The following is a 14,550-nucleotide window of genomic DNA, read 5'->3' as shown; positions in this document are numbered from 1 at the left end:
AGTTAGTATCAGGTCTCTTCCTCATTCTATAAAAAGACTTATTTATTTTTATTTTATGTGTGTGGGTGTTTTGTATGTGTATTACATATATATGTATACATGTGTGTGGTGTTTTGTCTGTATATTACATATGTATGTATATATGTGTGTGGGTGTTTTGTCTGTATATGTATGTATATGTATATGTATGTATGTATATATATGTCGCATCACGTGTGTGCAGTGGTGCACACAGAGACTAGAAGACGGCATCACAGACCCCCTGGAACTGTAGTCACAGATATTTGCAAACTTCCATGTTGCTGCTGGGAAGTGAGTCTGGGAAGAACATCTAGTGCTCTTAATCAAGAGTCCGCTCTGTCTTATTTTTTGGGGGCAGGGTCTCTTACTGAACCTGGAGTTTTGTAATTCAGTTAAACAGGCTGACCAGCAAACCTGGGGATTTCCTGCTATCATGGGATTACAGGAATGATTGTTGCCAGTGGCTTTGTATGTGGGTTCTGAGGGAGCAAGCTCAGGTCCCCATGCATGCACAGTAAGTACCTAACTGACTGAAACATATCTCCAGCCCGCAGTTCCATTCTTAAAGATTTATTTATTTATCTATTTGTTAAATAAATCCTAAAGATTTATTTACTTATTATGTATACTGTGTTCCGCCTGCGTGTACACCTGCAGGACAGAAGAGGACACCAAATCTCATTATAGATGGTTGTGAACCACCATGAGGAATTGAACTCAGTACCTCTGGAAGAGCAACCAGTGCTCTTAACCTCTGAGCCATTTCTCCAGCCCCTCAGTTCCAATTTTAAGCCATGAACACAAATAATGAGACACAGAGGTACCAGGGCCTTGGAGACAATGCAAGGTGAAGAGCTATTAGTGAAGCTGGCTGCAACTGGAGAGGCTGACGCAGGGAACAATCCATGAAGAAACAGTGTTGGACCTTGGCCTTGTAGGTCAGGACCAACTGGCCCTCTGGCATCATAAGTCAGAATTGATAGAGATAATGGGAGAGGCAGGGCAGACAGGTGAGCATTCTAGACTGCGAGAGTAGAGATGGAGTATCAAGCCTGAAAGGGGAGAGGCTCCAACTCCTGAAGACAAACTGCTCCTGGTACAGATGTGAACTTCTATCCTGGCTACATCACTGACAACTTCTTACGGTCTATGAGCCTCAGTGTCCTCACTCATAAAGGGGGGGAGGTCGTGGTGGAAATAATAAGAGCCGGATCTTAGTAGGTATACTAGATAGGACAGGTTTTGTCTTTTTGTGTGCCTCTGTGTCTTTTTAGCTTTTAAAATTTTTGCTTTTGTTTTTATTTTGTTTTGGTGAAATGGGGTGAAATAGAGAGGTAGGCTGTAAAAAGCATGTCAAGGGATTTGACATGGATATATCAAATGCTGAAAGGACCCAGACCAGGGAGGGACCTTAAAAGGAGGGCAGGTGATGATCTGGTCTGTTTAGTCTTAGAAAGCATCTCATGAGTTGTTGCTGTGCAGAGAGAGGGTGGCGAAGGGAGTGAGAAGAGGCAGGAAGGTCAGTGATGCACGTGGGAGGTGAGAGTGCCCGGGACCATTGGGGAAGGAAATGGACAGACCAAAAGATGTTCGGGACAAATGAACTAGACCGTAGTTCTGTTGAGGGTGAGGCCGAGGGAAAGGAGGGCACGTGGCTTGACTCTCAGGTTTACAGCTCAGGAACGGGCAGAGTATTGCTTCCCAGACTCTGCGCCTCAGCCCCACAGGCAGGGATTATGGGGAACACCTGAGGTTTAGCATGCTACCCATGGCTGGAGGAGAACGCTGCTCATGAGAGCCACTGGGCAACCTTGCCCTGTCTTAGTCCTGCCATAAGCAGGGAAAGGGTCTGGGGTGCACCTTGGAAATGAGTGCATTGACTTCTCAACCACAAACTTGTCATGAGATTGCAGGTGAGCCTTCACTTGCTTGTTCTCCCTGAGTTTCCCAGGCCAGTGTCTGTGTCAGGACCCTGAAGGTGGAGAATATTGGAGAGAAGAGAACAACCTACTCCAGAAAGTGGGGTGAGGAAAGTTACCCTGTTCTCTTGACCCAGTAAGCAGAAGGGGAGCAAGGTGTATCCCACTTCTCAGATAGAAGTCCTGTCTTTGGGCTATTCATTACCATGACCTGACTTCTATCCCTCACTCAGCATGCCCTTCCTACAGGAAGAGATTTTTATAAGTATTCCCCTGGGAAGAACTGTTGGTGAGTCTAGGAGAGGTCACGAGGATCAAAGGAGAGTATGGCAAACATCAACACCATCATTTTCAGGACTTGGTTCTACCACACTTCTTCTTTTCATTTCTTTTTTTATTTTGTTTCATTTGTTTTTTGTTTTTCATGACAGGGTTTCTTTGTGTAACAGCCCTAGCTGTCCTGGAACACGCCCTGTATATCAAGCTGGTCTCAAACTTAGAGATCCACCTTCCTCTGCCTCCCGAGTGCTGGAATTAAAGGTGTGAGCCACCAGTGTTCAGTTTATCACACTTCTTCTAACCCAGCTCACTATCAATCCCACGAGCTCTAGGGTCCATCTGCGCACCATAAGCCCCTATCAATCCCACGAGCTCTAGGGTCCACCTGTGCACCATAAGCCCCTATCAATCCCATGAGCTCTAGGGTCCATCTGTGCACCATAAGCCCCTATCAATCCCATGAGCTCTAGGATCCCCCTGCGCACCATAAGCCTCTACCAAATCCCATGAGCTCTAGGGTCCACCTGTGCACCATAAGCCCCTATCAATCCCATGAGCTCTAGGGTCCATCTGTGCACCATAAGCCCACCTTTTCCTCTCCATTCCTGCTCCACCCCGGCTCCAGAGCAGCACACTCCACCACTGACCTACTCAGAAGCAACATTGTCCTGCAGGGTCACCTTGCCTCCACTATTGCTCCCTTTTCAGTTCAGTCTTCGGGGCTGTAGCCAGAGTAATCTTCAAAGCTTCATCCCTAACTCTCCTTAAAGCCACCCACGACTGACTGGCAAACTCCTGTGTCCCGTCTCCTCTACCCAGCATGCACAGCACCCCCACCCACTCACAGTCACCGCCATCTTTGCTGGGAGGCATCGTCTTGTCAGTTCTCATATTAGCCTCAGAATTTCAGGAGTGATCTTTGGTGTTTAGGTTTCCAGACCCTCAGATGTGAAGAAAGCATCTGGTAGCACCCTCCTTTCCCCTACTCCTGAGGCCTCTTGTACATGTCCAGGTCTAACTCCAATGGAGTGCAATGGATTACTTCTGAGCTGGAGCTTCTTGAGGGCATGACTTGGTCTACGGAATGTAATAGAATTTAAATTCTATTTTCTCTCTCCTCCCAAGTTGTTTTGCACAGGACACAATTTGTGCAAGCAAATACATTCCTCAACTTGGTTGTATCTGTCTCCTTCACAATGTCTAAAGGGGTAGGTTCTCCCAAAGAAGGGTGGTCATGGATAGGGAGATAAACCAATAAAGGGGCACCCTCCTAATCCCAAAAGTGGGGTCAAAATTGGCCTCATTCTCTTCAGGTTGATTCTAGAACTAGAGTGAGGATCCAAGAAAGAGTAGTAGCTTTGTCAGGAAGAGGCTTCAGCAATTGGGAGCCATGGCAGATGGTCGCAGTTTGAGGAAAGTTCTGAGTAGGGAGCTAAGCTTCAATAGGTGGTAGAGACTGGCAGTGGGTAAAAGGAGAGGATCTGAGGGAGGTCTCGCTCCAGAACAAAATGTGCTTTCTTTACAGGCTTCCTTCCCTTTACTGTCCTGCCAGACAGAGTCCAGCAAAAACGCAGACAGAAGTCCTATCCCTGATTCTCCAGTAGGTGGCGGCTACGCCCAGGACCCAGTGCCTACAGAAGGCTGGGTGCCCGGTCCTCTCTGGTGAAAGTTGCTGCTGCCCCTGGCAGGCTCAGAGGAAAGATTGATGGCCTGGCTGTTGCCGGGACTAGCCAACAATGCCATTGATTTTCATTTAAGAGGATAATTAAATATTAATTTTCACTTCGTTAAGTTGAGAAGGGCGAATAAAGCCAATCCTGGCAGTAGCAGAGGAAAGCAGGTCACACGGAAGGTCTGCAGATAGAAGGGTGGGAGGAGGCACAAGTCCTCAGCTGCCACACTCTTCAAGAAGCTAAGGCGTAAGCTAAGCCCCTTCTGCTACCACGTTAGCTCACGAAACAGTGGAGCAATTAAAAGACTAGACTGACTGGGCTCGACGACCAGAACTTCTCAAACATGAACTTGGGCAGCTCACTATGAGACTCAGTCTCCTCATCGGTGAGATGGGTGGGGGGCGCACGGGGCAGGACCCAGTAACGATGCCTTCTTTGTATTAAATGACTTGGAACACGTAAAATGCCATGAATATTGATGCTGATAACTGTTGCTTAATACTATGCCGCTTTTCTCCCTTAGAATCCTTCCAGTTCTCTCGGGAACACCCATTCTTATAAAACCTGACAGGTACAGTTCCTCTCTTTTGCAGAAGCTTTTTCTCCCAAGCTCATCTTAATTTTCTCAGGGCTTTCCAGGCAAAGTCCAAATCCCCCACTTGTTTCCCCTTCAACTGCAGCCCTTGGTGGGATCCTGCCCTCAGCCTGGCTCAGACTCTCTCAAGTCCTCTCCCCCTACCCCCGACATTGGGCCCATCCGCTTCACACCCACCTGTTTCTTCCAGCTCTGAATTTTTACCACACTGTTTCCTGCATGGGTGTTCCAGCTTGTCTAGATGCCTGTGCTAGCAGCAGGAATCGTTCGCTCCCACGGTTAGATGAATGATGCTTTCTACGACTGCACCTACTACTGTTACTGTTTCAGTTCCCGCTAGTACTATCACCAACTAAGCCACACCGCAGGCTCGCTTTCTGCTGTGCTCTGTACTTCTCATGACTTAGCCCACCTGCCCACACATTTGGTATTATAGATGAAGAAACTCAGGTTTTATCGTATTTTTGAGACAGAGTCTCACTATGTAGCCCTGGTTGTCCTGAAACGCACTATATAGATCAGGTTGATCTCAAACTCAAGGAACTCTGCCTGCCTCTGTCTCTGAAGATCTGGGATTAAAGGTGTGCCCAGAAAAACTCAGGTTTTAAACTTGCCCAGGGTCACAGAATTGTTGAGTGCCTGGAAAGTTCCAATTCATAGAGCAAAGCTGAAATGGGCACTTGTTTCTTATTCTCATTGATCTTGCTCTTGACATCTGGGACCATGTACAGAAAACCAAGTCCTTTGTCAGGATCTTAAGGCAAAAGTCGTATTTACCGGGACTTTCTTACTCCAACCAAGGAGTTACATTGTTAGTGCGGCCACTCCCCACGGGGGGAACTGAAGTGTGAGTGGAGGGGACAGAGAAGCGGTGAGTGACAACGGTGACATTAGATCTACGTCTGAAAGATAGGGGACCAAGTATTCCTAATTACCACGTTATGATGTGTTCATATTAAAAGCCCATTAAATTCTTTATTTCACCATATATATATGTAAATATATATATGCAACTCCTTTGAACATATCTCATAATATTTTTGTGTGTCTTTGTGCCTTTATTCTGTCCTGGTCTCTTTCTAAAAGCCAATAACCTCCTTAAGTCTAAAATGGACATTGTCCCAGACTTTTCCTACTCGTGTGACGTTGAATATTGCTCTTTTTCTAGACACAACACTCAGATAGGGCAAAATGAGGCTGGGAAGTATGTTTTCCGCTTGACAACCCATGCTAGATCCTAACTGTCACTACTACATGGATGGTTGGTTCTGATTTTCTTTTACCTGTGACCACCTATTAGTTGAGACCAGATCATATAATCCTGGGTGACTATATAACCAAACCAAAAAAAAGCTGTTTTAACCTTAGCCATGTTTTGTAATATGGAGAGAAGATGATTTTGGTGAGACAAGGTACTCCAAATGTATTACAGGAAGAAAACCACAGGAAGGCACCATCCAGGACCACAAGATTGGAGAAGACAGGATACTGACTCAGCAGAGTCTCTCCCCTCCATTATTACACATATGCTCACAACAGTGATAAGTAACCCCTGAAACCATGATTTTAGCCAAAGTGGAAAAATCCTAGCTTAACTCACATCACTGAAGTCTCTTGTAAAAACATAGGTTGAAGCCGGGCGGTGGTGGCGCACGCCTTTAATCCCAGCACTTGGGAGGCAGAGGCAGGCGGATCTCTGTGAGTTCGAGACCAGCCTGGTCTACAAGAGCTAGTTCCAGGACAGGCTCCAAAACCACAGAGAAACCCTGTCTCGAAAAAACCAAAAAAAAAAAAAAAAAAAAAACATAGGTTGGAACACTTGGCTCAAGTGTCTTGAGCCCATTTCTTTGAGCCAGAAGACTGAGTGTGACACGGGGCTTGACTTGTTCAAGGAACACACAATCCCTTTCCTGGGTAGATGACCCTGTTTCTAGCTGCTGGTGCCAGCTTAACCCTTTATGCTGCCTTGGCATGCACGCAGAGCATTGTCCCAAGCTTGAGGTGATTCGCACCCATCCCACCCTCAACCTTGGTTGACTTACCCCTGGCAGGGTCTTCTGCTCGTGCAGTGCACTCTGGGCCTTGAGAGCAGAGTCCCGTGCGCAGTAGGTGAGGAAGGCGCAGCCTGGGGAGGAAGAGCCAGGCTCAGGGAGTTTTCTGAAACCCTTCAACATTCTTCTTGGTAAGATCCAAATAAGTCAACAAACCTAGGGTCACTGTTCGGTAAACATGAATACTGCCCTGTGAAGTGTTCTGTGATGGGAGTCTTCACGTGCTTGGGGACCTATGTCCCAAGTTCTGGCTTCCTCTCATTTTCTCCTGGCCTTCTGTCCAAGAAATATCTGTACCCATACATCCAGTCTTGTGCTCATTCAATCCCACAGCTTCCCTCCCCAGTCCATCCATATAAGTCCTATCAGGGTTAAACCTCCCTAAGCAGCTTTGCCTTCTTCAATGAAGTACCCCACCCCCACAACGCCTATCTATTTGAGACATAGACTCATAGTCTCCAAGGATCGGTCTCAATTCCTTTCCAATCCAGTTCCAAGTGGCAGAAAAAAGAAGAGGGACATGAAGGGTTGAAGGCTAACTACTTCCCAACACTTCCCTCCCGAAGTTTGAAATTTGGAAATGAATTTGATTTGAGCCTTGTTGAGGCTTCCTGTAAGTAGGAGAAGCCAGGTTGAGAGCTTCCTGTAAGGAGGAGATTCCAGAAACTCCCTCATCCTATCCAAGGACCTCGGTCTGTCAAGACGGCCCATAAAGGGTTATTTGTGACCCGGTTTGGACTCCTCTAAAAGAAGTCTAGTTATTGGGGAAAATAATGAGTCTAGGTTGAGCTAAAGAGTAGGGCCTACTATCCCACTGTGTTCAGCTTCAGAATCTGCAATCTTCTAGAAAACACTGAAGTAAGTATCTTTCTTTCCAATATTCACTGAGAATTCATTCATCAGAAAATATCCAATACTTACTTATTTGGTTGGGCATTATAATAAGTAAGAGATGGAGAGGAGTTCTTGGAGATTGGGTGTCATGAGGAGCACCTGATTCTGTCTCCAAGGGTTGAGGACTATCTACAAGAAGACACTGAGGGTGGGGGTGTAACTCAGTGGTAGAGTTCTTGCCCAGCATATATGAGACCTTAGTTTCAAACCCCAGCAAACAATAATAATGATAAAACAGAAGACATTGAGTTTTCAAGAACAAGAATAGTGAGTCTTTTAGAATCAGCTGAGAAGAGGGGTGTGGTTATTTCAGGTAGAAAGAGTAAAAATTGAGCGAAAATGTGATGTGTTGGAGAAATGGAGAGAAAACCAGTATGGCAAAGCCTTGGGAATTCAAGCAGAGAGGCTAGGGAGGGATGCAGGGATTGGGTTACATAAAGCCTTAGAGACCTCAATAAATGTGTGCTTTTTTCTAAGAGAAATGGAGGGGCACTAAAGAATTTTCACTGGGGTTGTGACATGATAAGATCTGTATTTTCAAAACGAACCTTTTGAGTAGAGGAAGGAGAAGGGCTGAAGGAAGGGCACATTCATGTGGGAAGACATTAGGAGCTGGTGATGTTTTCTGCTCAGATAGCTAACCAGAAAAGCAAATGAGAAATGTTTTACTTTGTGTTTTTTTTAGTGGCATCTTCCATGGAGCTGCCTCCTTACAATGGATGGATTACCTACTGTTTATCGAGAACTCTTAGATAAGACTTTTCATATCAGTAGGGTAACTGAAGTCAGAGATTTTGTCAGTAACAGGTCAGGGTTTGGGATCTTGAATTCCCAGGCTATGGTTGTTTTCAAAGCTTTGTGGCTGTTCCTTCAATACTCAGCCATGAAAATGAAAATGAGCTTCCCTCTTCTGTTTCTTCAGCGTGCGCACACGTTTTCTCTGGCTCTCTTTCTCTCTCCTCTCTCTCTCTCTCTCTCTCTCTCTCTCTCTCTCTCTCTCTCTCTCTCTCCCTTTCTCCCCTTTAATAAATGCTTTTATGGCAAAAAAAAAAAAAGAAAATGAAAATGAATCTCTGTAGTATTTAGACATCATGGTTGCTGGGGAGAGAGAGTTGTTGACTTGGAGACCCTCCAAGGTGCCTCTATATCTCACAAGGCCACACTTTCCTTGGAGAGGTGTAGGTTGTTTAGGGATCAAATCACATAACCCTGTCTCACACTTATCCATTCTGCCCCAGAGTCATAACATCTGACCTTAGACTGGAAGAGGCTTTATGAAAGGCTTAGGAGTCAGGGCACTACCACAAAGAATCCATGTAGATCGCTCATGTAAGAAGGTGGAAGAATGGAAGGGTGGAAATACAGAGAAGCATGGCTTAAGGGACAGATGAGTGTAGGGAGGGACAGGAGGAATGAGAGCTTAATGAGCAGGAACAGAGAACGAGGGAGCAGTTCAGAGACTCTGAGCACTCGCGTGTTCAAGTGAGAATTGCTGTTATGCCACACACTTTCTTTATTCTACAGATCACCTACAAAGATTAGTTTTATGCTTACCTGCTGAATTCAATGTCTAGAAAAAAGTGCCATAAATGGATGGGCAGGAGTATAGACAGGCAGTTGGGCTGCATTGTAAGGTGTCTGGATGATAAGAACTTGTCCTTGTGGAACTTTAACATAACCTCACCCCAATGGGTGGAAGATGTACCCCTACTCAAATGGCCTAGGTCTTTCATGGGCATTTTTGCAAAGCCTCCTACCTTAGCACTCCAAGGAATGCTCTGGAGTCTCCAACTGGAAGGAGGTAGCTGTCTGATGCTAGCTCACAAGCCTTCGGAATGGACCTGCCCTGCAAAGTCCTGTCACTTTTCTCTTAGAAGACCATGGAGGCTAGTTGGTGACCCTTCCCCCACCAAAATCCTGAAGCCACGTTATTTCCCAGTGGGGAAATAAGGACGTTTCTCCTCAAATTATTATTATATGATTCTGGTTCTGTTACTCCAGTGCAGCCTGGACAGACTTTTCTGCATGTAAACAAGTCTCCTCCCTTCTCTACAGGGAGAAAGGGGTGTGGCTGGAGAGGACCATGGTGCCTCTGTCTTCCTAGGAAGGTCAGTGAGAGGGGTCCCCATCTCCATCTTCCTCATTAAACTAACCCCACCCTGAGAGTGCTCTGGTCTGAAATCAACCAGCAAAGAAAGGAAAACAGGAGGCCATCAGGAGGACTGAGAGGGAGCAGAGAGCCATAGGAGTGGGATGAGACATGAAAAAGTGCATTCACCTAAGGGAAAACCTAAGATGAAGGGGACACAGGAAGGTGGCTGCTCCCAGCTGAGGTTGGGATTCTGGATTCAAATCAGAAGTAAAGAGTGTTGGGTTCTGGAAAAATGTATGAGACACCAGGGTTATTGTCACATAAATTGTGAGAGAGCATTTGTCTCTGAGAGTCTCCTGGGAGGTGAGGGGACTGTGTAAATGAGACAGATTTGAGTTCTGAAGAAGAGAATTGGGGTGTGGAGTGTTTAAAGCTTTCAGACACAAGAGTTAAATGGAGGCTTTGGGGGTTCACTAGGGTTGGAGGCCAGAAGGAGGGGTGCAAGTCCAAGATGTGTGTGAATGGTTAGGCCTGAGTAGGGTGGCCCCAGAGGGCTCTGGAAATACGTGGGTCCAGGGGTCAGGAGATCGTATATTCCAGAGCTGGAAGGTAGAATAAGTTTCCAAATTGCAGGGTTTGGGGTGTCTGAAGGGAGGGATAGTGGAGAGGTCCAGCTGAGAGGTGGGGATGGTTGGGATGTGAGAAGTGACAAGGGATTTGGAGGTTAGAGGGAAGTACCTGTTAGGGAATCGGAGTGATGCTCAGAAAGAGCACGTCAAAGAGAAAATTCTGGGTCTGGGGCTCTGTGACCTGGGGAGGGGTCAGAGCTGAGGTGGGGCAGGTACTGAACTGGGCTGGCTCTAAGGTAGGGCTGAGGTTGGGCCTGCGTTTGGGGCCAGGGTTGGGTTGGGCTGCGCTCTAATTGGATTGGGGCTGGGTTGGGCTGGGCTGGGCTGACCCCGCGCACCTTTGTGGAGGCCGGTGAGCCGGTCCTTCAGCACGGTCAGCTCGTAGATGCGGCCGAACTCCTCGAACAGCGGCTTGAGGTCCTGCTCGTCCAAGCCCCGCGGAATCTGCCCCACGAAGAGCTTGATGGCGTCGTGGTCCTTCATGGGCACCGCGGGACCAGGGTTCAGCCCGCTCATGCCGATGCCGCTGTCCGCGGTGCTGAAAGCCAGGCGCGGGCCGGGGCCGGAGGGCGGCGCAGACCCTCCGGGAGCCGCGGCCATGTCCCCGCCCCGTCTGCTCTCCCGCGGGTCCCGCTTGTCCCGCCGTCCCTTCCCCGGACTGCTGGCGAGGGCCTGGGGGAGGGGGCGGGGCCCGGCTGCGAGGGCGGGGGGCTACTCAGGGGGCGGGGCCCGGCCGAGAGCGAGGGGCGGGGCGGGCTGGAAAGGGGCGTGGTCGAGGGCGGGGCGCCTGAGTCCGGCTGGAGTCCCCCTCGGAGCTCTCTGGGCTCCCGCCCTAGCGAGCTAAACCCAGCCCTGAGCCCCAGCTCCCCCTTGCCCCCCGCCCCGAGCTTAGTGACGTCAGACAGCTAGCCGGGCCAGTCTACGCAAGTGATTTGCATAATGAGATAGCGGTGGCCAATCAGAGCGGGAGTTGGCTGAGCTGGGGCGGGGGCCGGGAGGGGCGGATGGGCTCACGCGCTCCAGCTCTCCATGGCAACCGGACCCTCAGCTGCCCTGTATGTGGAGGGTGTGCGGGCGTGGCAGTGGATGGGAAGTAGCTTCGTCATGCGTGGCGATGTCTGCGGGAGTCAGAGCCGATCCCTTCCTGCACCCCTCCAACAGCGAGACCGTTTTCTGCGGGGCGGATGGCCCTTCCAACTCTATCCCTACTACCGAAACGCAAATCATCCTACAGGGCTCCATCACATACCTCTTTCGTTCGTATCTTCAACCACTTCCTCGCTCCTGAGTATCAAATACACTCTCGTCTCTTGCATCCTAAAATAAGCCCCCAAGCATGGATTTCTTTCTCAGGAGAGCAAGAGAACTTATGTAGCCATATTTACTCAGCGCTCGTGCCTGGTCCCTCCTTATTCTGTTACTCAGGAGTGTTATCTCCTTTTCCTGAAAAGGATGCTGTGGGTCAAAGAAGTTAGGGCGTAGGTGCCCCTAGCATTTGCAGAGCCGAGGACAAAAGAAGAAACGGAAATTGAAAAATCGTGTGTGTTAATATCTAAAAGCTATCTGTCAAATCACAATACTAAAGTGTTTACCTCCCTTTTCACAAGCACACATTCATAAAGATGAAGAAACGGCGAGCTAGACAAGCAGGTGAAGGGTCTTAATGAAAAAGCTTGATATCCTGAGTTGGATACCCAGAACCCACAAGGAAAAGCCAGATGCAGAGCCTCGCGTCTGTAATCCCAGCACTTCTGTGGCAAAGATGGGAGGAGGAAAGGAGAATCATGAGAGCCATGTAGTAGAGGAACAGAAACAAGAGGGACCCTCAACAACATGGAACGAGAGAACCCACTCCTGAAAGTTGTCCTCTGATCTCAACAAGCATGCCGCCACATATGTTTCTTCCGCTGCGTGCACACACACACACACACACACATACATATGCGCGCACGCACACACGAGTAAATTTGTAAACATTTTTATGTGTATGAGAGTTTTGGCAGCACACCTGCATGTATGCACAGCACGTGTATGCCTAGTGCCTTCTGAGGCCAGAAGAAGGTGAATCGAACCCAGGTCCTTTGTAAGAGCAGCCAGTACTCTAGCTGCTGAGCCATCTCTCCAGGTCCATGTTATTGTTTTTGAGACAGGCTCTCATGTCATCCAGGCTGGCCATGAACTCATTATTGAATTGAGTAGGACCTTGAACTACTGAGCTTCCTTTTCCACTTTTCAAGTTCTGAGGTCACTGACACTCACTCTCACGCTGGGCTGAAGATTTGTTAGCTTACAAATCACATATTTTTAATTGTTTGTGTGGGGTACATCTACTTTTCAAAATTGTGATTTCTTCTTGGTGGAGTAACTTTTTTCTTTTTCTGACAGGATCTTGTCACATAGTCCAGGCTAGCCTCAAACTCATGATTCTCTCCTGCTGCAACCTTCCAGAGCTAGGAATGCAGGCATGGACTACCATACCCAGCCCTGAACTGATCCCTGTGAGGAGACAAGTACCCGACCACTGAGGTGTGCCTTCCAGCACCATAGCTACATTTAAAGCAGGTAACTTTTAAAATACATATGATTGGGTCTTTTGAATATAAAAGTGTTTTATTTGTTTTGTGACAAATTGCAAGTTAAATATCGGTAACACTCCACGTTGTTCTCTTTTGATATCGTGGTATGGACTCTTTTTTTCCCTTTAGTTATAAACTTTAGAGTCAACTTGTCAACATTCATTGTACTAGTTTGCTTTCTATTGCCAAGATGAACACCATGATCCAAAACAACTTTGGAGGAAAAGGGTTTATTTCAGCTCCCATCTCCTAGGTCACAAGTCATCCATCACTGAAGGAAGTCAGAGCAGGAACCCCGAGTCTTAGTTCTGAAGGCCATAGAAGCCCTCCCGAACCTGGCGGTGGTGGCACACGACTTTAATTTGAGCTCTCTTGGGAAGCAGAGGCAGGTGGATCTCTGTGAGTTTGAGGTCAACCTGGTCTACAAAAGCTAGTTCCAGGACAGTTAGGGCTGTGACACAGAAGAGACCCTGTCTCGAAAGACCAAAACCAAACAAACAAACAGAGCAGGAACCCTGTGAGGATACTGTTTACTGCCTTGCTCCCACTGCTTGCTTAGCAAGCTCTCTATGCTGTCCAGGTCCACCTGCTAGGGAAGAAGATGCTGCCTACAATGGGCTGGACCCTCCCACTTCACTGAAATGACTAGAGACCAATCAACCTGATGAGAGAAATTCAATGAGGCTACCTCTTTCCAGGTGACTCTAGTTTGTATTAAGATGACAATCACCACGCCCATAAAATAGCTTCCTGGAATTCTGACGAGGTTTGTGTTGCTATAACCACATTGGGAGAAAAAATGAAACAAAACTGTTCTTGCGGCCCTTGGAGGAGATGGCCCGGGGATAAAGGTACTTGTCATCAAGTCTGATAACCTGAGTTCTTCCCTAGAACCCGCATGGAGGAGGGAGAGAACCAACTCCCACAGTGGTCCTCTGACCTCCACACATAAGCAATGTGACATGTACATACATTCGCCCACATGCATGTGCACACACACACACTGTTTAAAAATGTTATTGTAACAATATTGACTCTTCCTATTCACAAACATAAGAAATCTCTATTTATTTGCCTCTTTTTTTCATTTCTTCATTCAAGACTGGTGGGTATATTTTTCCTTTCTTAAATATGTCACACTATTCTAGCCCTTGTTCCTCTGCAGGTGAATGGGATATTTCCTCTGGTTTGTCTCCTGACCCCAGTTCTCCAAGTTTTTGGTTTTTTGTAGTTTGAATATGATATGCTAAGATGAGCGTTGGTTATTATCTAGTGTGTTTATGCTGCTGTGCCCTCGTCGAGGTTCCTGAATCTTCGATTTGTTGTCTGCCACTAATTTTGGGAAATTCTTTATCATTATTACCTCATTAATATTCTCTTTATGTGCCTGGATGCTTCTGATTATGTGATAGGCATTGTGTTGGAAAAATATTTTTAGAAATAATTGGAGGTTGGGGGAGGTTAGTATTTTCTTCTCCAGAATGAACTTACATTTGTTTCTGGAAGGCATCCAGAATCTCTATCAGTTTGAGATAATCAAACTAAATTTTAGTGATTAGGATGACTCAAAGCTGAGCTGTCATCTCCAGAGCGATTGATTTATTTCCAACTCACTCGCTCTTTCGGACTTTTGAGTAGAGAGTTTTTTAGTGTGTGTGTGTGTGTGTGTGTGTGGTGTGCACTCATATGTATGTGCAGGTGTGTGCACCCCTGTATGTGCATGCAGAGGCCAACAGAGGATGCCATGTGTTCTGCTCTTATACTTAATACCTTGAGACAGGTTTCTCATTGACTCTTGCCCTACATTGGCAGCAGGGAAGC

The 14,550-nt window shown here is 47.2% G+C and overlaps 1 protein-coding gene across 9 annotated transcripts in view; it reads right to left on the bottom strand.

The window, feature by feature from the left end:
- Celf6 (CUGBP Elav-like family member 6) overlaps positions 1-10,824 on the bottom strand; it is a 34,621-nt gene extending 23,797 nt beyond the window's left edge. For all 9 annotated transcript variants that reach the window (XM_057768890.1, XM_057768891.1, XM_057768892.1 and 6 more), the window contains exons 1-2: positions 10,492-10,824; positions 6,530-6,612 (exon numbers count right to left, since the gene is read on the bottom strand). In XM_057768890.1, coding sequence (XP_057624873.1) covers positions 6,530-6,612; positions 10,492-10,753 — 345 coding nt within the window. In that variant the 5' untranslated portion in view covers positions 10,754-10,824. The remainder of the gene's footprint in view (positions 1-6,529; positions 6,613-10,491) is intronic.
- Positions 10,825-14,550: the final 3,726 nt, after the last annotated feature.

This window comes from Chionomys nivalis, chromosome 4 (assembly GCF_950005125.1).
Source record: "Chionomys nivalis chromosome 4, mChiNiv1.1, whole genome shotgun sequence".
Classification (NCBI taxonomy): domain Eukaryota; kingdom Metazoa; phylum Chordata; class Mammalia; order Rodentia; family Cricetidae; genus Chionomys; species Chionomys nivalis.
Note: the sequence above shows the minus strand (reverse complement) of the source record. Positions and strands in the feature narration are given on the sequence as shown.